Source organism: Monodon monoceros, unplaced genomic scaffold (assembly GCF_005190385.1).
Source record: "Monodon monoceros isolate NGI ecotype Baffin Bay Population unplaced genomic scaffold, NGI_Narwhal_1 Super_Scaffold_10, whole genome shotgun sequence".
Lineage (NCBI taxonomy): Eukaryota > Metazoa > Chordata > Mammalia > Artiodactyla > Monodontidae > Monodon > Monodon monoceros.
This window is the reverse complement of record NW_021703766.1, coordinates 1,968,258-1,994,358: the sequence shown is the minus strand read 5'-3', so window position 1 is coordinate 1,994,358 and position 26,101 is coordinate 1,968,258. Positions and strand designations below refer to the sequence as shown.

Below are 26,101 nucleotides of genomic sequence, written 5' to 3'. Positions count from 1 at the left end.
CTCATGGTGGTGGCTTCTCTTATTGTGGAGCACGGGCTCCAGGCACGCGGGCTTCTCATTGTGGTGGCTTCTCTTGTTGCGGAGCATGGGCTCTAGGCGCGTGGGCTTCAGTAGTTGTGGCACGCGGGCTCAGTAGTTGTGGCCCGTGGGCTCTAGAGCACAGGCTCAGTAGTTGTGGTGCATGGGCTTAGTTGCTCTGCGACATGTGGGATCTTCCCGGACCATGTGTCCCCTGCATCGGCAGGCGGATTCCTAACCACTGCGCCACCAGGGAAGCCCTGGCAGGCAGATTCTTAACCCCTGCGCCACCAGGGAAGTCCCAATCCTCAGGTGATGTTTTTAAAGGTTTTATTGAGTATAACTGACAATGAAATGCACATATTTAAAGTGTACAATCTGACCAGTGTGGACATACGTATACACCCATGACACCATCACTCCGATCTATATAATGAACATACCCACCAGTCCCTCCCCAGGAAGCTATTGATCTGCGTTCTATCACTGCAGACTGTTTTGCATTTTCTCAATTTATATAAATAAACTCATACACTGTATGCTCCTTTTTTCTGGTTTCTTTCACACAGCACGATTACGCACTTTCCCCCATATTGCCAAGTGTATCCGTAATTCACTCCTCTATTCTGAACGTTGAACTGTGTGGCTGCGATACCACAGTGTATATCCAGCCTCCTGATAATGGATACTTGGGGCGTTACAAACAAAGCTGTTATGAACATTCGTGTACAAACCTTTGTATGACTTTCATTTCCTTTGGTTATTGACCTAGAAGCGGGACCGATGAATCAGATTTTAGGGATATGTCTGACTTTTTAAAAACTGCCCAACTGTCTTCCAAAGTAATCTCACCATTTTACACTCCCGTGGCAGTCCTTCCACACACCTGCCAGCAGCTGGTGTGGTCGTCCTGTCAACTTCAGCCACTGTGACGGGTGTGCAGTATGAGCTCACCGTGGTTTTAATCGGTGTTTTCCTAATGGCTACCGATGCTGAACATCTGTCACGAGTGCTATTTGCCATCCATACATCTTTCTTGGTAAAATGTTCACTTTTTTTATTGGGTTATTTTCTCATCATTGAGTTTTGAGAGTCCTTTTTATAGTTTGAATACAAATCCTCTATCAAACATGCAATTTACAAATGTTTTTCTCCTAGTTCTGCGGCTTGGCTTAATTTTCTCCACAGTGCCTGTCAAAGAGCAAGTTTTAAACTCTGATGAAGTTTAATTCATTTTGTCTTTTATGGCTCATGTTTTTGGTATCCTACCTAAGAAATCTTTGCCTGTTTAAGTCACAAACTTTTCTCCTATGCTTTCTTCTAGAAGTTTTATGGTTTTACGTTGTACATTTAGGTCTGTGATCAGTTTTGAGTTAATTTCTATATAAAGGGTGAGGTTTGATGAAGGTTCCTTTTTTTGGCATATGGTTATCTGCTCCTGAACCATTTGCTGAAAAGACCGTCTTTTCTTCACTGAAATGCCTTTATACCTTTGTCAATAATCAGTTGACCAGGGTGGTGTGGCGTCCGGGGCCCTTAGCCCGAAGCAGACGTGGCCTGGCCCGCGGGATAGAGCAGTCGCCACCGTCAGGCCCCGAGCCGACCCCAGGGCCACCCTGCAAGGAGCCGCGGGCAGCGGGAGCCTGAGTAGCTGCCAGTGCTGGCACCAAAACTGACAAGCTGCTCCTAAAATTCACATGGAAATGCAGCATCCCCAGAACAGCCAAGACAATCCCGAAAAAGAAGACCAAAGCTAAGAGGACTCACACTTCCCAATTCCAACGTCAAAGCCACAGTACTCAAGACAGAGCAGTGCTGGCCTAACAACAAGAGAGATGAATGGAACTGAGAGTCCAGAAACAACCCCTCACAATTTCGCTCAACGGATTCTCAACAATGGTGTGAAGACCCTTCAGTGGGGGAAAGAATGGTCTTTTCAACAAATGGTGCTGTCCAATAAAGATGTTAAAAAAAATTGTAAAATAAACAAACAAACAAATGGTGTTGGACAACAGGACGTCCACATGCAAAAGGACACATTCGAACCCCTACCTCACACCATACACAAAAAATCAATTCAAAATGAATCAAAGACCTAAATGTAAAAGCACAAACAATAAAATTCTTATCAGAAAACACAGGAGTGAATCTTTGCGACCTTGGCTTAGGCAACGATTTCTTAAATATGTAATACCAAAAGCACAAGGAATGAAAGAAGTAGGTAAACTGGACTTTATCAAAATTAAAAACTTGCGTGTGTCAAAGGACAGCATCAAGAAGATGAAGAAAATTCCCACCCAATGGAAGAAAATCTCTGCAACCCACTAATTCCAGTCCTAGGTGTGTATCCAAGAGAAATGGAGGCACTTGTCCACACAGAAACTTGTACATAAATGTTCACAGCAGCGTTACTCATAAGAGGCAAAAAGTGGAAACCACCCAGAAGTGCATCAACTAACTGCTGAGTGGATGAACTAAATGTGGTCCATCCACACGGTGGAATTTCACTCAGCCATAAAAAGGGAAGCACTAATACATGATATAACATCGAGAAGCCTTGAAAACATTATTTGCATGAAAGAAACCAATCACGAAAGATCACATGTCGTATGATTCCATTTATGTGAAGTATTCAGCATAGGCAAATCCACTGAGGCAGAAAGTAGGTTAGTATTTGCCAGGGACTTGGGGAGGAGAAGTGGGGAATGACTGCTAATGGGTATGGGGCTTCCTCCTGGGATGGTGGAAATATTAAAATTAAATCGTGGTGATGGTTACAAAATTCTGAATAAATTAAAAAGAGCCACTGAACAGTTTAAATGGATGAATTTTATGTTATGTGAAATCTATCTCATCAGAGGCGTAAAGAAGAAAGTCAGTTAGAAAATTTTAAAACCGTCTAATCTTTAAAAATGCCATCAAGGATATTCTCCTGAAGTCTTCAAAACAACCAACTGAGTGCTTTACATGTGAGTGTAGCTCGGGCCCCACTGCCCCGGGGCACAGCGTCTCCTCCCTCTTAGCAGCACCTTTAACACAGGTGCTGAAATCGGGTACCGTGAGTCTTCCAGTGTTTTCTTCGTTTCAGAATTGTTTGGACTGCTCTATAGTGTTCTCCATATAAACTTTATTTTATTTTATTTACTATTTATTTATTTACTCAGGCTGCGCTGTGAGGCTTGAGGAATCTTAACTCCCTGACCAGGGACTGAACCCGCGCCCTCGGCAGTGTAAGAGCGGAGTCCTAACCACTGGACCACCAGGGAATTCCCTCCGTATAAATTTTAGAATCGTCTTGTTGATTTTTTTTTCTTTTAAATTTATTTATTTATTTTTGGCTGTGTTGGGTCTTCATTTCTGTGAGAAGGCTTTCTCTAGTTGCGGCAAGCGGGGACCACTCTTCATCGCGGTGCGCGGGCCTCTCACTGTCGCGGCCTCTCTTGTTGCGGAGCACAGGCTCCAGACGCGAAGGCTCAGTAGTTGTGGCTCACAGGCCCAGTTGCTCCGCGGCAATGTGGGATCTTCCCAGACCAGGGCTCGAACCCATGTCCCCTGCATTGGCAGGCGGATTCTCAACCACTGTGCCACCAGAGAAGCCCCTCGTCTTGTTGATTTCTAAAACAGAAAAACGCTACTGGGACTTACTTTTGCCGGGCGGTCATGTAAGATGACAGAAAGTTTGTAAGTTTAAAGGTACATGGAGTGATGGTCTCCCACTGTCCACAGCTTCTCCCTCTTACAGAACTGTAGTCCTGACCACAACGAGCTAGAGAGACCGCGGTTAAACGCCCGAGGCTAGGTAACTACAAGACGCTTCACTTTTCGAGTGTGACAGGAGCCCCAGACCTAAGCACATGCATATCACACATTAGGAGAGTGCAACTCACCTGCAGAGAACAAGCACACAGTTTAGGCTGTGCAAATGAACGGGTGTGCTTTATAAATAAGAAGATGGTTGTGTTTTTTAAAAATCTTCCTTGTATCTTTCCTTTGTGCCTCAAATTACCATCAACAAATGTAGTGTGGGCAGTAAATCCCTTAGGGCGTATCAAGTTAGTATGAGTCGGACTGCTGGCTAGTGAAGGATTACCACTTTCCTAAACACAAGAATCCTTTTATCAGTTATCGCGTCAGGAAAAGCAAGCTTTTCCCATAACCAAACCTTTTTCTTTAAGTACCAAAACACTTCATTCAGCTTAACCATTTGGGGTTAGAAGCGTCTTAAACTGAACTTCAACCCAGCTGTCCGCTCTGCTTTCAGAAGACTCACGGCGCCCTATCCTGCCAGCCCGCCGCCTCCCCACCCTGATCACAAGGCCCTCCTCTGGGGAAAGGCCAGGAGAGGCCAAGTGTCTACCCTGCCAAAGCTCATTTCTTTGCAGAGAGGCTGTGGACTGGGGCCGAGTCCAAGCCCAGTTTGATCAGACGGGCTGTGAGTGGGATCTGAAGGGCTGTGAGTGGGATCTGAAGGGCTTGACGCTCAGCAGTTCCCACACACGCAGGCCCTGTGCACGGGGACCACGCCCGCCACCAGCCCCTCAGGCGATATCCGCCAGCCAGAGGCTGACTGCAGAGGAGAGGAGCCACACACCCGGCGTTTCAGGGACTCTCTGGGCTCCCCAACCCCAGCAGGCCTTGAAGATGCTGGGGTCCTGAGGTTCTCTGGTTGCTGACACTTGGCTGCTGGTCGCAAGCTCTGACAACCTCCAAAACCGAAGGGAAGCCTTTCCCATACATCTATGGAGTAACAAGTGATTTGCACAATGCAGGACTTCCCAAATCAATCAGTTTCCTACGATGCATGTGGTCAAAGGAGAACCTCGCACAACAATGGGGTAGTAACAGAACCCTGGTGACACAGCCAGCCACGCACACGCGGCTAAGCGGGACCAGGAAACTCAGTCTGGCCAGTAAGACATAAGTGGAAGTGTCTAGTGGCTTTTTTTTGCCACGCCTCGCAGCATTTGGGATCTTAGTTCCCCGACCAGGGATCGAACCCGTGCTCCTGGCAGTGGAAGCGAGGAGCCCTAACCATTGGACTGCCAGGGAAGTCCCTCTAGTGGCTGTTTTTAAGAATGCTCCATGAAAAAGAGGTAAAAGTAACCTTTCACTCTCCTCTTCATCCCATGTCCTGTTGCCTGGAATGAAAACGTGAGGGCTGGAGTCCTAGCTGCCATCTTGGACCATGAGGCTAAGGGCCACCTCCTAGAGATGTCAAAGCAGTCAGCTGGAGGGAACCTGGCTCCCTATGTATTTTATGGAGCACAGATGCCATTCCAGCCCCAGGGCCGACTCCTTGTACACTCCGATGTTGTTTAAGCCACTGTTATCGTAGATCTGAGATTCTAATAAACAGTATGCCTCAATTTTCACAATTCTCTACGTTAGCCAACTCTGGTGACCAGCCACCAGCAGCTGAGCATGTCAGTCTAGAGAATGTTCCCCCCCCACACACACCAAGGAGTTTCTGTCACCCAGGAGGTACAGAAGAACAACAGCTCATCTTTGCAGCCACTTACTATATCCAGACCCTGTACTGAGTGCTTTGAATGAACTGTCTCATTTAATTCTCCCCCAAACTCTATCCTGTTCGACTGAATGGAGGTGCTGGGGCACAGAGAAGTCCAGCATTGTCCTCGGTCACACGGCAAACAGGAACACAACAGGACTGCGCACTCCAGGCTGTGGCCGAGCCCAGCCCCTCCCCCTCATGGAGCCTGCTGAGGTCCAGGAAGAGCAGCCCCCCAGGCCCAACAAGCCCACCGTGGAGACGGTCCACCCACAGGGCCCAGTCCCCACTTCTGTCTCCCGCAGCAGTGGCACAGTGCTTTGCAAAAGACTCGCCTTTTATTTTGAGACATAAAAGTACCACTTCATGGTAAATGTTTCCTTCCTATCCCTTAGAGGAGAAAAGGAAAAAAAAACTTAGCATCTTACCTCAAAGGAACATTCAACATTTCTTTCATTTTTTTTGTGTGATAATCCCTTCAGGTCTATCTTTTCAACACTCACTGTAAAGGTAAACAAAACAAAACAAAACAACAACAAACAAAATTATAAAAATGAAGTAAGAGCTTGAAGTACATATGATTAGTTTGCATCGATACATTAGCAACTTTTCACAAGTACGGCTCCCAACACCCGGCCCCATCTCCTCTGTGGTGGGTGAGCTCGCCAGGAACGAGGAGGCTGCTCGCGCGGGAATGGAGGGCGAAGTTGAAAGTGACACAGAAAAAGCAGGCAAAAAATAAAAACAAATCATAGAAAAGAAAGAGATCGGTGCTTGAAAATGCACAAGGGCACAGACCATAATTATAACTGAAGATGAGTTATGATCTGTTCTCATTTCTGAAAAACTAATGCTCAACATTTTCCACTGTGATTATTTAGAGACACAGCTGCCCAGAACCTCTCACTGGCATCTCCTCATCTCCTCCTTCTAGGACAAAGCCAGGCTGAAGGTGTGAGGAGAGCAGCTGCGGAGGAGACCCTGCAGACCCCCAGCACTGCCTCTGCAAAACAGAGCAAGGAGGGGCAGAGGCCGCAGTTGCACAGGTGGACAGGGATGAGAAAAGGTCATCACCGTTAGAGTTCCAAAGCCATCACCTCTGCATACCTCCCTTTTCACATGCAAGGGTGCATTTTTTTTCTCCTCAAAAATGAAAACGATACAATTAAGCTTCTAAGCCCTTAAGCTTTAAGATGCAAATATTTGAGCACAAATATTTGTTGAAAATAAAACAGCACTTATCAAACATGATGTAGTTTCCAAACTCCCAAACCACATTAAGGTACGTATGTCCTATTTCTGATTCAAATACTAAAGTTTCTCAAGTACCGATTTAACTGATTCTTCAAGCTTATGAACCTTGGGCAGGCACACGGGCAGTCAGCTCTTATGCAAAGACCCTGGCGAATGAGGGAGGCTTTACTTTCTGAACAGAACACGCACCTTCTTGCACTATTTTTCACCAACATTTCCAGAGATCCCTTGGCTGTGCACTATGGGGATTTCTACAAAGCTTCAAAACCTGTCTAGCATGACACACTCAACAAAACTTATTAAAGCTATTAAGTTACACTTTCTGCAGATGCCCCATCTCCTGGTCGGCCATACCTTCCATGGTTTTCTCCGGACCACCCCCAGAAAGCTTTGTGCTCAAAAGTTTGGAGGGAAAATCTGAGAAACTCCTTTTTGTAGGCTGCCCATGTACATTAGCATATTAAAGGCTCTGAGAAGTCCTGCAACAAATAAATCTACATTTTTAAACCACAATTCCTCAATTTCTTCGGCCACAGAACTCTCTCCTCCCCTAACACGTCTGAGCACCCCAGAGAGCAACGAGCAGCTCTGTGCACCGGGCTTCGGGGAAGGTTCTAACCCTGCACTGCCCACTGCTGCAGCCACTGACCACACGGGACCACTTAAGTTGGTACTAATTACAATTGAGTAAAATTAAAAATCTCACCCCTCGGTTGCACTAACCGCATTTTAGGCGTTCCCACACGGGGCTAGCAGCTGCCATACTGCAGCAGACACAGAAGCCCGGCCATCCCAGGGAGCTCTACGGGGCGGCACTGTTCTAAGCGAGGGGCAGGCAGGCTGCAGGCTGCCCTCGGCCTGTCTGTCTGTGTAAACAGGCTCCGGGGCACACAGCCACGCCGTGGGCCGACGTACCGTCAATGGGTGCTCTCCACCCAGCGACGGCACAGCCCGGCGGCGGTGCCAGACTCCGCACGCTTCCCAGAGCCAGAAATACTGACTTTCTGGATCTTTGCAGAAAAAAGGGTGCCAATCCCTGCCCTAAACCAACAACTGTTCATTCACCAACTCGTCTTACAAAGCTCCTGCTGTGTCCCGGGCCGTGTTCCAAGGGCTGGGCACACAGCGATCAGCCCCGTCCATGGGTTCTCGCACTCACAGAGGTTACGGCCTGTTGGGGAAAAGCGCTTTCACGCCCTGAACTTTCCTCATGAGTCTCCCTAATTTTATAAAGTCGCATCGGGGTTGATATGGATCTTGGGAGACACTAGAACCCATTTGGTTTAGAGTATTTTTAGCTTAAAATAGCTCACAGGAAGGAATTACTCTAAAAAAAAAAATAAGAATGTTTTCTTCCTTTCTGGCAAAACAAAGAAAACACTACATTTAGCAGCTGTGCACTGCCCGACCTCACTCAGTGAAACTACTCACTGTTCCTGTCTGACTTCCCCAGTCAGACTGTCGGCAAATAAACAGCTCTTATGTTTTCCCAATCACTATTTTTAAAAACTTACCACAATGACCTCACCCTAATCCAGATCCTTTACTTTTTTACACAACAGAATATACAAAGTCAATGAATACAGAAAAATGTTATTCGGCATTTTCCCAGGCCACAGAACACCAACGTGTACCTAAAAGTTCCAGGACTGAGTATGAGGATTTATGAAAAAAAAGAAAAAAACCCCAACTGGACTGAAAGCGGGAAGTGACTCATAACTGGACAGGAAAATGTGAAAAGGAGATGAATGTTACTCAGCTGTTTTCAAATAAGAGAGGCATTTTGGACCACAGGACTGAAATGTTTCTGAGACCTCTTCAAAATCACCAGCCCACCTGACTCGGTGTTCTGTGTCCGCGCCATCGGCCCTCTGCAGGCAGCTGCAGTGGCCCCGGCACTGCCAGGATGGCTCCGGACCAGACACACGGCCTGCCGACGAGTTCTGCTGCTTTTCTCTTGGTGCCGCGCCCACTGTGTGGCCACTCGGGGCTCTGAGGGTGGGAGGACGGCCTGCTGGGGCGGGGGCGAGGGGGGTGGGAGAGATCGTACAGACGGACTTCTGTAGCAGATGGGACTGGCGACGGTGGCTAACACAAGGGGCGGCTGGGGGTGCTGAACTGGGCGGGCTTCAAAGGTGTGTAAGCATACTCTCGATTTTGGAACTATTAAAGACTATGTTTATAAAAATAAAAACATGAAAAATGCTTATAATATTACCTGAAAAATTATAAACTGTATGTATAACATGATTATAGTTGTTTAAAATGTTAAAGAAAGACTAAAAATAAATTATCAAAAATGATAGGGTTGGGCTTCCCTGGTGGCGCAGTGGTTGAGAGTCCGCCTGCCGATGCAGGGGACGCGGGTGCGTGCCCCGGTCCGGGAGGATCCCACATGCCGCGGAGCGGCTGGGCCCGTGAGCCATGGCCACTGGGCCTGCGTGTCCGGAGCCTGTGCTCCGCAATGGGAGAGGCCACAACAGTGAGAGGCCCACGTACTGGAAAAAAAAAAAAAAAAAATGATACGGTTAATTGTGTTTGGTTGTGGAATTATGGGTAGTTTCCCTGCCAAATTTCTGTAATGCGGTTTCATAATTTTAGAGTGTTTACCTACACGCATATAAATTTGTTGACGACCCACTTAAAGTCTACTGGTAGATAATGAGGCCTCCCTCCCTCCCACCACCCTCGTGAGCCCTGCAGACTGTGTCATCTGTCACACACGAAGTCTCAGTACTTTCTGAAAAGGGCCAGCAAACTTGTCAACTTGAGGGGCTAGATACCAAACCATCACCTGCAGGGAGAGAACACATCCGAAGACAGGATTAGCACCAACTGGAAAGACCCCGAGCCCGAACGGGCGCGATGGGAAGAACGCTAGGGGGCTGGGAAGGACGTGAGCCTCGCTGGGCTCCAGACTGTGCAGAGGCTCAGGACAGGGCACCCAGGGCTGGGAACCCGGGACTCGAGGCCACCAGCCTGCTCTCACATAGAGATGCAAAGAGCAAGGTGGTGTGCTGTCTGCTTTTAACATTTCGTGTGTTCAAACCTTTCTTCTTTTCTTATTCACGACGTACACTAGGAATTCTCCTCAAATCTTACAAGTTAGAGCACACCGCCTTCACTAAGATGTGTAATTGCACTGAACTACCATTTTTATAATTGGATCAATGCCTAATTTAAAAACCAGAACACTAACGTAACTGAAAAAGGAGGGAGGGAGGGAGATGTGCGCAGAAGAGACTGTAAAAGGCCCCGCAGTAACAGCCCAGGCAAGCATCCCCAAAGGCCTGAGCGGGGTCTGGCGGAGTCACAGATGGACCAGAAAACCACTCCCCGGACCTCAGCCCGGGGAGCTCCTGCTAAAACCGCCACAGCCTAAGGGCCACCAAGGGCCTTCAAACGATCTACAGGAGCTGATGGCCGGCCACCTCACACCGAGAGAACACGACACCTAGAGATGATGGCTTTAATATGTCCCAAGAATGCGGCCCCCTTTTGGAACATTTTCCCTAAAGTCTTCTGGAAAAAACCGAGTGGTTGGTAGTTTTCTGCCAATTATGTGTTTTACCTGATTTCAAAGTATCTTTATGAAATAGCTTAATTCTGTACACTCAATAACAAGAAACCAAAAATTACCAAAACTGTGCCAAAAGAAAGCACAGTAAAGAGGGCATTATTCACGAGGAAAGGCAAAGATGGAAACAGTCATGTTCCAGCACAACACCGTCTTCTCTCGAGTTCTATACAACAGTACTCAGTGTCTTCATACTTAAAGACACTAAACCCAGACTAATCTTTGAGATGCCTCCAGCTTTACAATCGTTATTACTGAAATCTAGTTTTCATCTAAAACTTGAAAACCTGTATTCTTAAAAGTCTCAGGTGAATAATGACGTTCCTAAAATATCAAGTTACTTTCTCACTTTCATTTAGTTGTCTGTATTGATGGGAATAATTTTTTAAAAACACTGCTTCTTTTAACTGTCCTTAAAATTCAAACATACACTACTATGCTGATTAAACTGATCCTCTTTCCTACATCTTTTTAGGTCACGTTATATTTAAGAACTCTGTAATTTATTTTTCTTTGATTTTTTTATCATCTAGCTACCTTGCATTAATTTGATTTGTTAGTTCTCCAGAAATATAGAAACAAGAGCAGTACATGATCCAGAAAACATAAAGCTGATAGAACATATTTCTAAAGTAGCAAAAGTAGGAAATGAACACACATTCCATTGGAATGGTTAGTGATATGGCACTTGAATCTAGGGGCCTGAGGAATTCACTTGTTTTATGTATTAAGGCAAACGTTTTATTCAGCCTTAGTACGCACGAGGCACAGGAGCAGCCGTAAGTGATGGAAAAAGGACACAGTTCACAGCAGTGCTGTGGGGCTAGACCTCAAAGGGAAGGGCCCAGCGGGCAGAGCGACACAGTGGTCAAGGCCCAGGGATGACAGCACCTGTGCTGGACGAAGCTGTGCCGTGGCGGAGACGGGTGACAGGAGGCCAGGGCAGACAGGACAGACCCACAACCCACTCGGCAGGGCCAGGGAAGCCAAGGGGCTCTGCAGTCAGACAGGCGGTCTGAAACGTGACACTTTCCAGCTCCGCGACCTTGGGTGCAGTTATTTAATCCCTGAACAAAACGTGCTCTGTGGGACTGCGGCATCACCTGGCGGGCTTCCACAAACTCCAAGCGGCTTCCCGAGGAAGGCTGTACCTGAAAATCTTCACAATCAATAGTACAGAGAAAAAGGTAATGCTTTCACTTCATGTGTACTTGAGTTTCCTTTTCTACTCTCTTCTAACACAAGTGTTGGGATCCCAGCTTATCTTAGGAACACTGCTTATCTGTGACTCAGTTCTCCTGTCTGTGAAATGGGGACTGTTGTTAGAACGAACCAGCTTATACCTGAGCCCCACAGGTTCTTAGGAAGATCAGATGAGTTAATGTATGTAACGAGCTTGGACACCACCTGACAAGAGCAGTCAGGGTTTCAGATTGTCCTTACTGCTGTCCCCTGAGCTTCAGTACTGAAGAAATACAAAAATCTGACCTCTTTACAAGCTAAATTGTGTCACTGAAAACTTCTAAGAAGCAGAGACAACCCACAACAGAAGTGGGATACAGAAAAGACAGCAAGAAAACTTTAATAACACTCAGAGTGGCTTCAGACTTTCCGAAGAGCAGTAACAGGGCACCGGGGAAAGTGCGAACGACAAAACCAGGTTTACCTGCTGGTCGATTTCTGGGCGGAGGAGACCATCATCCCCATGACCACTGGCTGGAGAATACCACAGATAATTAGCAAGCTCTGCCTATTCTCTAAGCATTATGATGTCTGAGAGCAGACAATAACGGTCCTACCACAGATCTGCCTTCCCGCACCCAGGCACATCGGCAAGAGAGTGACAGACACAGCCGTTCAACTGGCAATTATATCAAAAAACAGGAACGAGGGGGTCTTGATAATTGTGCCTACAGGAAAAAGCACAATGGTGAAGGAAAGGCCTTCCCCTTAAGACTGCGAGGGTGTAGGACACAGGCTCCAAAGGTGCGGGGACGGGCTGGGGACAAAGGAAGCAACGCCCCATCGGGAGGCGCTCCTCCCTGGGCGACACATGCAAGGAAGAAGTCCCTCGGAGCAAGTGAGTGACAACCACCCACCCGGAAACTGAGGTCCTGCTGTGTCTTCAGAAAGACTGACCCCACAGCTGAGCCAGAGGTGAGCCGACCATGCGCTCCCAGGGCTGCTAGGAGCGCGATCTTCCCCCCACACACACCGAGCGCGTTTCCAGGCACCCGCGCCCGGCTCTAGACCAGGAGGCCCAGAGAGCCCTGTCTCTCCCCAGCGAGACCCCAAACCCCGCACAGCTGGCCGGGGGACAGCCAGCCCAACTCTGTCTAGTGTGGCTGCACAAAGCCAGACCTTCAAGAACCAGGGAGCTCGGCCTCCTCCCAGATGTGCCCTGCCGTCTCCAGAGGTGCACTGTCCACACTGAGCTAGTGCAACTGCATGAAATAAATCTAAAAGTTCAGGCCCTTACTCGCATGAGCCACATTTTCCAGGCTCGGAAGGAACGTGTGGCTGGTGGCAACTGCCTCAGTGCAGAGAGAACATACCGTTACTACACAGAGCACTACAGGACGGCGCTGCCCTACAATTCAGGACCCACTGCGGTGTGGGGCGGGGAGAGGCACAACAACTTTCACTTTTTCCCCCTTAATAAACATCAAGATGTGAGATGTTTACAGCCGAGATCCACTCGTGTGTAACTTGCAGAATTTAGAAAAACAGTACATCTTACTAAGACTAGCATCCCCAAAGATCTGAGAGCATTTAACCAAACGCCACTGCGAACGTCTCCCCCTACATCCGATGCTGCTCCCCTCTGACCCTGCAGACCAAGCGCTCACCTCTGGAGTGCTTCCCTCCAGGCCTCTTGGGCAGCGACTCCTCAGTGGAATGCGCGGATGTGTGCAGGGCGTTCTCCAAACTGTTACCGACACTGCTGACGGGGGTCTCCGTCCTGGGAGTGACCTCAGGGGACAAAAATAGAAACATCTTATTTTCTTCCATGTAGTTCATATGGAATGATTTCCATTTTTATTTAAAAGACATTTAAGTTTATTGTATCTTCAAACTTTTCTATAAAATGTGTATTACTAGTGCAACTAGAAAGCACGTCCAGCAAAAGACAAAAACTTCACCAACCCGCTCCTCACCACTGAAATTTAAAAACATCCCCAGTTTGAGCAAACGTGGAAGTTCATGTCTTGTGCCAGTGGTTCACTCGCTGGATACAAACTGTTAACCAAGCCATCAGGAATCATATACCTATATGTGAGGCAAAACCTGATTTTTTATTTCTTCAAATCATAGAGTTTCCTATAAAATTAATTACACAGCAGGACTTAATACAGTCCTTCTATAAATCTTGAAAAAAAAAATAATAAAATGCTCTACAAAAAACCCAGTAAAGAACAGAATACAACTTGATCTATTTTGGGGGGTACATTTCTAAAAAGCAGATTCTAAAATTACAATTCCATTTCTGGGAGTCTGTCATACGAAGTACTTACACGTGAGAAAGATGTGGGGCGGGACGCTCACTGCAGCATTTGTAATAGTAAGATACTGAAAACACCTTAAACAGCTACTGATAGAGACCCAATAAATAAAGGACTGCTGCCCACAGATCCCCACTCTGCACCATAAGGAAAGCTCACCTAGACCAAGTGTCCAAAACAAGCCAGAAGGAGTGTTCCCTGCCCCCTCCTGTCTTAGGGTTACAGTGAACGTGTCCATGTGTAAATAAACAGTCAGGGCCCGGAAGGATACGGCAAACTCGTAACCGTAAGTGATTTCAAGACATGAGAGGAGGCTTTCTTGGGCAGGGTGGGGAGGGTGCAATAACTTTCTTTTTTTCCCCATAATAATGACCAGTATTTGAAAATTTTATAGCCAAATATATTTACTACTTGTAGGATTTAGAAGAATAAAAATGACCAATGCTTTAACGTCTTCATATTCACAATTTAATGTACATCAAAATTTCAAAGGACCGTAGAGAAAAATTAAAATTTTAAACTTTATCAAGAGAGGTGAGTTTTAAAAGGTGGAGAGGGGCTTCCCTGGTGGCGCAGTGGTTAAGAATCCGCCTGCCAATGCAGGGGACACGGGTTCAAGCCCTGGTCCGGGAAGATCCCACATGCCGTGGAGCAACTAAGCCCGTGCGCCACAACTACTGAGCCTGCGCTCTAGAGCCCGCGAGCCACAACTACTGAGCCCACGTGCCACAACTACTGAAGCCCGTGTGCTAGAGCCCGTGCTCCACAACAAGAAAAGCCACCGCAATGAGAAGGCCGCGCGCCGCAACGAAGGAGTAGCCTCCGCTCGCCGCAACTAGAGAAAGCCCACGCCCAGCAACGAAGACCCAACGCAGCCAAAAATGAATGAATGAATGAATGAATTTTAAATAAAAAGGTGGAGAAACACCATGCTACATACACAACAAAGGAGAAGATCTGGGAAAAAGTGGAGCATGCCTTCTGGTCCCAACCCTGACCCATGTCAGGAAGCTCTCTGGCCTTCACTGTCCCTGGTTCTCCTTGTTACCTGGACAGCAGGTGGGCGGCAGCACAGCCCCATGCCCTGCTGTGTAAAGCCCGGGCCCGGGGCATCAGGCAGAGGCAGAGGGCGTGGAGCAGGCGGAGGTGGCACCACTCCTGCAGGGCAGGACGGTACATGCCATCTCGGAGACAGGACACCCAACCCTTCACAGACGGAGCCGCAGCGACACCACAGGCTACCCACAACAAGCTCCGCCTGCTCTACCTGCCAGCCTCTGGCTAGGAAGGCCTCCTGCTGTGCACGGGGACACGCAAGGACCCCACGCAAGGACAGCAACTCACCGCAGGTCTGGTTAGCCTGCAAGTTTATGTAGCTCGAGGAAAGAACTCCTCCCCACCCAGTATTCCTCCAAAAGGTCAATTCATTTGATAACATTTACCAAGATGTTATCAAGACAGCTACATTTTTCAGTTACTTATATTTATAATTTAACTAAATTGGATTATTTCCTTAGGTGTGGCAAAGTTTCTTTCATCATCCAATGGTCAGAGTATTCCAGAAATGAACTTCTCTCCTATTAAATAATAGCACTAACAGGTACAAGTAATTACTCAAAGAGCAAGATTTTAAATTCCAAACAGTAAATTATTACTTTGGGAAACAACTCAGGAGGTTACTATTTTCAGCTACACACTGAACATTATGGCAGCAGACTCCCCGCATCTGACCTGACTCCTAGGAACCCCTGTGTTCTCTTAGCTGCCCCGGCAAGTAATTCTAGGTCCTGGTCCTAAGAAGAGAGAGGCTGAGCTGTCTCAACAACCGACAACGGAAACACTGGGCCTGCTGGCCAGTGAGGAACCTCTCCGCCCCAAGCAGAGACACACATGCCCCTGCCCACCCTGCAACAGCCCAAACGGCAAGAGCAGAACGCCATCCTCCAGACTCAGCCTGTGGGGAGGTGGATGCAAGAGTGGAACAAGTGCCCTCCAGTCCCTCTGGTTAACACTGTGGTTGGAGAACGCAGCTTGTGAAGCAGGGGAAGCAGACCCACACGGGGTTCTCAGCCCTGACTGCACGGGGAACCCCAGGGCACTAAAAGAATGCAGGCCGACACCCCGCCAAACCAACCAGGACTTCTGGACTGCGGCCGGGACACTGGGGTGGTTCTTTTGTTTTGTGCGTGAAGCTCCCAGGGCCCCACGTCCAGATGTCTGACTGTCCCCAGAGGAGAACAGCAAGCTCCTTCCCTGGATTCACAGGAAAAGCTACAGGGTGTAGGTCAATGTGCCGTGGCTATGAACAGAAAGGGAAAAATCTGTGAGTTCCCCATCGAAATGTATGCACTGCATCTGACATAAATACATGAAAGAAAACTCTTTAAAACTGTAACTACTGGAAAAAAAATATTTGTTTTCCTTGGTACTTTTTCCGCAAAGCATTTCCTCCTACTCTTCCAAATGTTCACTTTTTCCAACCAAGCCTTTATCTTTCCTTCGCTCCTTTGTTTACATTGAAAGCTGTCTTCACTTGCATTTCCCAGAAATGCTGTTTGGGGTTATTTCTGGTCAAGTTAATTTGCCCCATGTGACCTATGCAGCTCAGCTCAAGTGCTCTCTGACTCAGGCTCACAAGCAGGGCCCAGTCAGCAGCTTGGTGGACACGAGAATAAAGACTCGCTCGGTTCCCAGTGTCGCCTTCTGCTGCTGCTGGGAAGGCGCTGAGAAGATGCTCTCCAATGACAGAGCCCAGCTCAACCTGGACGGATGTTTCCCATTAGGCTCAAAGTCCCTTTTCCTGCAAGCAGCCGGCTCTATTTCTAAACGACGCCCGACGTGCTTGCCGGCCAGCTCACCTCCCGTTTCACCTTCACAGCCGGCCTCTCCTACGGCCCACGGGGTCTGGCTCCTGTCACGGCCCTGACAACCCCCACGGCTCCCCTCCGCTCCATCCACTGCGGCCACCGGGGGTGGGACCGATGGCCGGGAGGCCTTTGCCCCAGCTGTGCCCTCAGCCGGGAGCCCCTCGACCCCATCTCGTGCACGGCTCCGGCTCCACAGCTGCGGCCGCAGCCTGCTGACCATGCTACCATGGCCAAAACTTCGTCTGGCAACGTTCAGCTTCCTCCACTGCACCTACCTCGTAGGGTTTTTGTGAGAATTAAATGAAAAGCATTTAAAGTAGCTAAGTGTGCTGGAAAAACAGCCAGGATTCAGTGAGATGTTAGCGGCTGCTATGACCATTGCATGTGCCGGCCAGCCATGAAGGCCATTACCCAGGCTCAAGTGCCAACACACGGCGCTGTGAGGACACGTGGAGGCGACACATGCCCACGAGGCCCCGCAGAGAAGCTCCCCTGGGCGGCCTCGAATCCGGGGGCAGGGTCCGTGCTCGACCCCACTGTCCGCACCCCGAGTGCAGCACGCAAAGCTGCACTGCTGACCACGCCCAGGGTCCAGGTCCAGGGAGCCCCACGGTCTCCACATCCCCGTCCCTGGAATCTGGGGGCTGCCTCCCCCTCTAAATAGACACTCCACCTACAGATGGACTCTTCCGTGACAAGCGATCAGTGCACTGCAACTACAGGTAGACAAATGCCCTTACGAGCAACGCTCACATGTCACAGGCGAGCAATCTCATCCCCAACCAGCAAGTGCAAATCGGTGCAAGTGTCTCAACAGCAATTAGGTGCATGTAACAGACTTTTATTACATCTGTACCTTTGGACCCACTAATCCCGCCGGGAGGAATCTATCCTAAGAATATAGCCAGCGATACAAAGGTTTGTGTGCAAGAAGGTTCATCTTAGCTTTAGAAGGACAAAAATAGGGAATTCCCTGGCAGTCCAGGGGTCAGGACTTCGAGCTTTCACCGCTGAGGGTGTGGGTTCAATCCCTGGTAAACTAAGATCCCGCAAGCCGTGCAGCACGGCCGAAAAAGAAAAAAAATGACATAAATATCCAGCAAGATTAGTATTTAAGTACGTAAATAAATTTACATCCAGGGGCTTCCCTGGTGGCGCAGTGGTTAAGAATCCACCTGCCAATGCAGGGGACACAGGTTCGAGCCCTGGTCTGGGAAGATCCCACATGCCGCAGAGCAACTAAGCCCGTGAGCCACAACTACTGAGCCTGCGCTCTAGAGCCCGCGAACCACAACTACTGAGCCTGAGCTCTAGAGCCCACGAGCCACAACTACGGAAGCCCTCACACATACAGCCCGTGCTCCGCAACAAGAGAAGCCACCACAATGAGAAGCCCGCGCACCCCCTCGCCACAATTAGAGAAAGCCCGCGCACAGCAACGAACACCCAACGCAGCCAAATAAATAAATAAATTTACATCCATATGATTAAATATTACGCAGCCTTTAAAAAATAATTTCAGAAAATGAAAGGCACGGAGAACACTCACGCTTAGATATGTGAATTTTGTAATATATAAATTGTATAGATACATATACTACAGGCATTGAAAAAAGAAGAAAACACGCCATAATTTTAATAGTATTTACTATCTGAGTGATTAAAAATATACTTTTCTGTTTTTCAATTTTTCTGGAAGGAACAATCACTATTAGAATTAGGGAAAAAGTTAAAGATACTAAGTCTAAATGAGAGCACCTTCCTACAAGATGCAAACAGCATGAAAAAGTCCAACAAAGGCAAGTTCTAAAACCGCAGCTGCTCATCCCTTGCGCGGCTGTCCTGCCCCCCCCAGGCCTGGAGCGGTCTGGGAGCTGTCGGAGGTGCTGAGCAGCACCGGCAGGACAGGAAACCCCGTGGTCTAGGGAGGACGGCGGAGCTGAGGCCTCGTGGGACCGGGAGTCAGCCAAGCAAACACCTGCAGGAAGGGCTTCCAGGAGCAGGGACAGATGGGTTGGGGCCCTGAGTCTCCAAGAGCTGGACAGCAAGGCCTCCTTGGCCGAAGCTCATGAACGCCAGGGACCTCCAAGCACAAGCATGAACTCCAGCAACTACAAACAGAGTCCCTGATTTTCAACGTGTTTTCCCAGTACCACCTCTATACTGGAAAGAACAACATGTTAAATACTTCTAAGTCAATGGGGAAAAAATACATAAAATCAAAAAGAAAAGTGATTTGTAAGCATTTTACTAAAATAGTGATTATGTGTCTCTAAAACCCAGAACAAGAAAATAGATAGTTTAATAGTGAAAGCTATTTGCTGACTTAGGCAAGCGGAAGCCAGAGCTAACCAAAAACCGTTTTCCACATAAAAACACTGCTTTTAATATTTCTTACCCTAGGGCTCTGCTCATTAAAAAAGAGAAAAGGAGGGAGAAAAAAACGATTACCACTCAAAAATCTCGGCACAAGGTACCAAGTACGTAACCAGATGAGTTCCAGCAAAGCGGCTCGAAAGCCATGCTCTTCCCTAGCAGCCTTCAGGGCAGTGCAGCCCCACTGCGCACCCAGCCTCACTGTGCACACCGGGAAGCTCAGAAATCCAACTCCAGGCCACCATGCAGCCGGCAGCCGGCAGTTAAACCAGAGCCTGGCGGTGGGGGAAGGCGCCGGGAGTAGCAGGACAGGCTTCGTCTGGACAGCCGCACTGCCTGCCTCTCATTCAGAGGTTTGTTTTAAACACTGTCAACAGCTTAGGTGTATTCTCCTAGAACTGAACAGACAACAGGCAGCAAATTTAAGGCAGGGGCAGGAGAGCATTAAAAACAGTGGTGTCGAAGGAAAGGTGCAATGTTAGTGGTGAGGACCATGAATGACGCAAGGGGTCACGCAGGAGTATTATTAAACCCAGAACTTCGAAAGGCACAGCCACGTGGGATCTCAATAAACGCTGAAGACAATGCTGAATGTAAAATACATTCAGGAAGGCAGCCCCTCCCCCTTTAGAAAAAAGGTAAGGCGTGTGACCGGTGTACTCGTGGAAACCACTTCAAATGCAGGGTTGCGGTCTTCTGCACGGCAGTGTCAATTTCAGGTAGAGTTTCTTCTCGTGGACGTCACAGCCAAAGTCGGTCCTTTTTACCCTCAGGACTTTTGACATTAAGTGCATACTACACACCATATTGTTAGCGTGCGCATTTTGGCCAGAAGTGTGCTTAAATATTGGGGTTTTCTTTGAGAACATGAGTCAAAGTCTAGTCATAATGAGTAAACTGGGCTCTAATGACCATTTTGGTTCTAGACGTAATATTCAAGCACCAGAGATGAACCTCGCAGAGCAGCACACGTTCCAGTGGTTGACTCCCCGGGGTGCGAGCCACGATACGGGTTCAGTCCAGAACACTGGGGCATCCGGGATGGGGGACAACAGGCACCCAAAGCAGCTGGAAACGAGCAGCAGCCACCCAGCTGAAGACGAGGATGCACCAAAGGTCCAGAGAGCATAAGTAACACAGGCCCTGGGGAGTTACTTCTACAGGAGCCACTTGAGCAGACGCCTGTTACGAGCACGGCCAAGCTGCTCAGTCGCTCAGGGCCAGGTAGCTGCTCAGGGAAAGATCAGGCCGGAAAGGGCCCAACGCGTGATCAGAGAAGACACTCAGGTCAAGAAATTCAAGAGGCACCCCCAGCCGCAGATGGCAGCAGACCCTGCACCTGAGAGGCACACGGGTATGGGCGCTGAGCCCGCCCTTTCACACACCAGACCCTCCTCAGCACCCTGAGTGCCAGAGCACCTCAGCAAGCATCTATGTGCAGTCTCCAAAGGACACGCTAATCTCAAGGCACCGGGCCAGCCCATTTCTCCGCCTCTGCCCAGAGCCTCACCTTTACAGTGACGCGAGTCCCAGCAAGCGGGAAGCACTCCTTCACAGCTATACTTCCTCGGGGAGCGTTACTCCTTCTTGGACCCATGGTCTACACTGACCACAACACTTGGATTACAAAACACAGGTGGTTCTCCATTCAATAACAGCTGAGTAGTCAGAGCAATATTTTGCAGATAAGCATAAGCTCCGGAGAAAGCATATAAAACAATGAACCGACACAACCAAACACAGGAGAAACCAGGGGGAGGTCTCAGCTTGGAAGTGAGATGTGCACGGGTGAGCTCCTGTGCAGCAGGCCTAGGCCGCACCAGAGAGAAGAGCAGCTGAAGCTCAGGGAGGGCCCCAAGTCTCACCAACTCGGAAAGCCAGAGATCGGAATGCTGGTGGACTCCAGCAGCTGGAAGGCGAGAGGGAAACCCCGAAAGGACAGCGCCCGGAAGGGGAACAGCAAATCCTGCATATGACTCCTGCCCACGCTCCGCGTGAGCCCTGAGCCGGGCACCAAGGGCAGGGCCCTGGCGGTCACCCCAGGACCCATCAGCTGCACAGACCGCAGCAGCCAGCGGACACCGGAGAGGGCCTGGGAGGGGCCCGGCCAGGCCCACCGCACCAAACAAACGCAACCGGGCGCCAACGCCCTTCAGGAGGGCAGAACAGAAGCCAGAGTTTCCACAACGCCTCACACACAAAGTCCAAGAAGCGATCTGTAATTACTGGCCACATAAAGGAACGAAAACGAGACCCACAAAGAGAGAAAAGGAGGGCAGGCACAAGACGAGCCGGAGCTGCGGCCCGAGGCAAGGGGCGAGAAGTGGCTGCTGTAACGAGGCTCCAGGACGGGAGGGAAAATATGCCCATGGTATACGAACCAAAGAGGAGATCTCAGGAGACACACAGAAACTGTTTCTAAAAATGGAAACTCAGGAAGCAACCAATGGCCTTCAGTAAGTGAATGGATAAATCAACTGTGAACTTCCAGACAATGAACTATGACCCAGCTCTGTAGAGAAATGAGCTCTGCAGCCATGAAAAGACGTGGGGGAAGCTTAAATCCATGTTCCTAAGTGAAGAAGCCCATCTGATCCCAACCATGTGACATCTGGAAAAGGCAAAACTATGGAGACAGTCAAAAGGTCAGTGGTGGCCAGGGGTTGGGGGGGGCGGGTATGATGGGTGGAGCACAGAGGATTTTAATAACAGTGAAAAGACTCTGTTATACTGTAACAGTGGATATACGTCATTACACATGTGTCCAGACCTATAAAATATACAACACCAAGAGTGAGCCCTAACGTAAACTGTGGACTTTGGGTGATTATGATCGATTTTTCTGGGAACCTAAAAGTGCTCTAAAAAATTGTCCTAAAATAACAAAAACAATTTTAATGGAAATTCTAAAACAAAAAGTGCTATTTCTGAAATAAAAAATCCACTGGATGGCCTTAACAGCAGTTTGGAATTAATAGAAAAGTCAGTGAACTTCAAGTCAGATCAGCAGAAAGCGTCCAATCCAAAACACGGAGAGAGAGAAATATTTTGGGGGAAAAAAAAAAAAAAGAAGAACAAAGCTTCCAGGACCTGTGGAATAATATCAAAAGGTTTAACATACTTGCAGCTAGAGTCCCAGAAGGAAACAGAGATGGAGACAGGAAAAACCGTGGAGAAATTATGGCTGAAAATCTCCCCAGTTTAGTAAAAGACATAAATTTACAGATCCAGGAAGTTCAAAGGACAGCAAACTAGATAAATTCAAGAAAACAACACAGTCAAGCTGCTCCAATACCAAAGCCAGAGGTGATCTTGAAACCAGCCAGAGGAAAAGAGCACTTTGGATACAGAACCATAAAACGAATGATGGCCAGAAGACATGTCTCAACTCTTTTAAAAGCTAGAAGAAAAAGAACAGTCAACAAAGAATCCTACATCCAGTGAAAACACCCTTTAACAATACAGGGCAAAACAAAGCATTTTTGGATAAAAGAAAACAGAGAATTTCTTGCCATCAGCCCTGCACTCCAAAACATGCTGAAGAAAAGATTTCCAGACTGAAGGGATATGGTAACAAACCGGTTCTTCTGTAAGAAATGGCAAATACGTGGGTAAACGTAAAAGACTATATTTTATCTTAACTTAAAAAATATATATTCCTATTAAAGCAAAAAATATATTGTAGGACTAAACAGCCTATATAGAAGCAATACATATTTAACCACAGCACGAAGGACAGAGAAACCTTATGGGTACAATACAACTGCAAGATTCTCACTCTCCACATGAACTCCAGGAAGGCTGACTGTGAAACTTCAGTAACCCCTGGACCAGCCACTAAAAATCGTGCAAGGAAGCAAGCCCATAGCTCAAATGGAGTCTATGAGTCCCCTTAAATGAAGTTCCAGAGAAGGTGGAACTAATCAATGGTGGGGGAAAAATAGAAGAGAAAAACAAGAAAAAAGGCAGGAGGTAGGAGATAGCAGGGTTTGGTGGCAGTAAAGGTGGGAACTGACCCAAAAAAGAATGAGGACATTTTCTGGGGGTGATAGTAATGTTCTGTATCTTGGTAGGGGTTCATTCATTTACCAAAACTCAAGTGGTGAAAAACACTCACTCACTCACATGATACACTTAAAATGTGTGCATTTTGTGATACACCACGTTAACAAATTGAAGAATAAAAACCATATTATCATCTCAATAGATGAAGAAAAAGTTTTTGATAAAATTCAACATCCATTTATGATAAAAACTCTTCAGAAAGTGGGCAAAGAAGGAATATACCTCAACATAATAAAGACCATAGATGACAAGCCCACAGCCAACATCATTCTCAACAGTGAAAAGCTGAAAGCGTTTCCTCTAAGATCAGGAGTAAGACAAGGATGCCCACTCTCACCACTTTTATTCAGTGTAGTTTTGGAAGTCCTAGCCATGGCAATCAGAGACAAAAAAGAAATAAAAGGAATCCAAATTGGAAAAGAAGTAAAACTGTCACTCTTTGCAGATGACAGGATACTATACATAGAAAATCCTAAAGATGCCACCAGGAAACTGCTAGAGCTTATGAATGAATTTGGTAAAGTTGCTGGATACAAAATTAATGCACAGAAATCTGTTGCAATTCTATATACTAACAATGAAATATCAGAAAGAGGAATTAAGGAAACAATCCCATTTACCATCTCATCACAAAGAATAAAATACCTAGTAATAAACCTACCAAAGGAGGCAAAAGACCTGTCCTCTGAAAATTACAAGATGAAAGAAACTGAAGTCGACACAAACAGGTGGAAACATATACCATGTTCTCAGATTGGAAGGATTAACATTGTTAAAATGACCACACTACCCAAGGCAATCTACAGAATCAATGCAATCCCTATCAAATTATCAACGGCATTTTTCACAGAAATAGAACAAAACACTTTTTAATTTGTATGGAAGCAAAAAAGACCCTCAAGAGCCAAAACAACCTTGAGAAAGAAGAATGCAGCTGGAGGAATCACGCTCCCTGACTTCAGAGTATACTACAAAACTACAGTAATCAAAACAGTAATGGTATTAGCACAAAAATAGAAATATAGATCAACGGAACAGAACAAAAGGCCCAGAAATAAACCCACACACTTACAGTCAGGAGGCAAGAATATACAATGGAGAAAAGACAGTCTCTTAAATAAGTGGTGCTGGGAAAACTGGACAACTACATGTAAAAGAATGAAATTAGAACATTCTCTAACACCATATACAAAACTAAACTCAAAATGGATTAAAGACCTAAATGTAAGACCGGATACTATAAAACTCCTAGAGGAAAACATAGGCAAAACACTCTTTGACGTAAATCATAGCAGTATTCTTTTGATCTGTCTCCTAGAATAATGGAAATAAAAACAAAAATAAACAAATGGGATCTAATTAAACTTAAAAGCTTTTTACACAGCACAGAAAACCATAAACAAAACGAAAAGACAACCTATGGAATGGAAGAAAATATTTGCAAACAGTGCGACCAATAAGGGATGAATTTCCAAAATATACAAAACAGCTCATGTGGCTTAATATCCAAAAAGCAAACGACCGAATCAAAAACATGGGCAGAAGGACTCCCCTGATGGCGCAGTGGTTAAGAATCCACCCGCTAATGCAGGGGACACAGGTTCGAGCCCTGGTCTGGGAAGATCCCACATGCTGCCGAGCAGCTAAGCCCGTGCGCCACAACTACTGAAGCCCGTGCACCTAAGAGCCCATGCTCCGCAACAAGAAAGCCACTGCAATGAGAAGCCCGCACACCGCAGCGAAGAGTAGCCCCTGCTCGCCACAACTCAGAGAAAGCCCGCGTAAAGCAACGAAGACCCAACACAGCCAAAAATAAATAAATTTATTTTTTTAAAAAATGGGCAGAAAACCTGAATAAGCATTTCTCCAAAGAAGATATATAGATGGCCAACGGACACATGAAAAGATGCTCCACATCACTAATTATTAGAGAAATGCAAAACAAAACTACAATGAGGTATCATCTCACACCCGTCAGAATGGTCATCATCAAAAAGTCTACAAATACCAAATGCTGGAGAGGGTGTGGAGAAAAGGGAACCCTCCTACACTCTTGGTGGGAATGTAAATTGGTGCAGCCACTATGCAGAACAGTATGGAGATTCCTTAAAAACTAAAAACAGAGCTATCATATGATCCAGCAATCCCACTCCTGGGCATATATCCAGAAAAGATGAAAACTCTAATTCAAAAAGATACATGCACCACAATGTTCATAGCAGCACATTTACAATACCCAAGACACGGAATGTCCATCAACAGATGAATGGGTAAAGAAGATATGGTATACACACACAATGGAATATTATTCAGCCATAAAAAAGAATGAAATAACGCCACGTGCAGCAACATGGATGGACCTAGAGATTATCATACTAAGTGAAGTCAGACAAAGAAAGACAAACATCATATGATATCACTTATATGTGGAATCTAAAAAATGGTACAAATGAACTTACTTACAAAACAGAAATAGACTTATGATTACCAAAGGGGATAGCGGGGCGGGGGGACAGGGGGACGGTATAGATAAACTAGGAGGTTGGGATTAACATACACACACTACTATATATAAAATAGGTAAACAACAAGGGCCTACTGTATAGCACAGGGAACTATATTCAGTATCTTGTAATAATCTATAATGGAAAAGAATCTGAAAAAGAATTTATGTATGTATAAGTGAATCGCTATGCTGTACACCTGAAACTAACAAAACATTGTCCATTAACTATACTCCAATTTTAAAAAATGGTTAGCAAATATAAAATACCTAGCTAGTGGGAAGCAGCCGCATAGCACAGGGAGATCAGCTCGGTGCTTTGTGACCACCTAGAGGGGTGGGATAGGGAGGGTGGGAGGGAGACGCAAGAGGGCGGGGATATGGGGATATATGGGGACGTACAGCTGACCCACTGTTATAAAGCAGAAA

The 26,101-nt window shown here is 47.0% G+C and overlaps 1 protein-coding gene across 2 annotated transcripts in view; it reads right to left on the bottom strand.

Moving 5' to 3' along the window:
* ZCCHC14 (zinc finger CCHC-type containing 14) overlaps positions 1-26,101 on the bottom strand; it is a 57,655-nt gene that overhangs the window by 19,058 nt on the left and 12,496 nt on the right. For both annotated transcript variants that reach the window (XM_029239970.1, XM_029239964.1), the window contains exons 2-3: positions 13,208-13,331; positions 5,956-6,029 (exon numbers count right to left, since the gene is read on the bottom strand). In XM_029239970.1, coding sequence (XP_029095803.1) covers positions 5,956-6,029; positions 13,208-13,331 — 198 coding nt within the window. The remainder of the gene's footprint in view (positions 1-5,955; positions 6,030-13,207; positions 13,332-26,101) is intronic.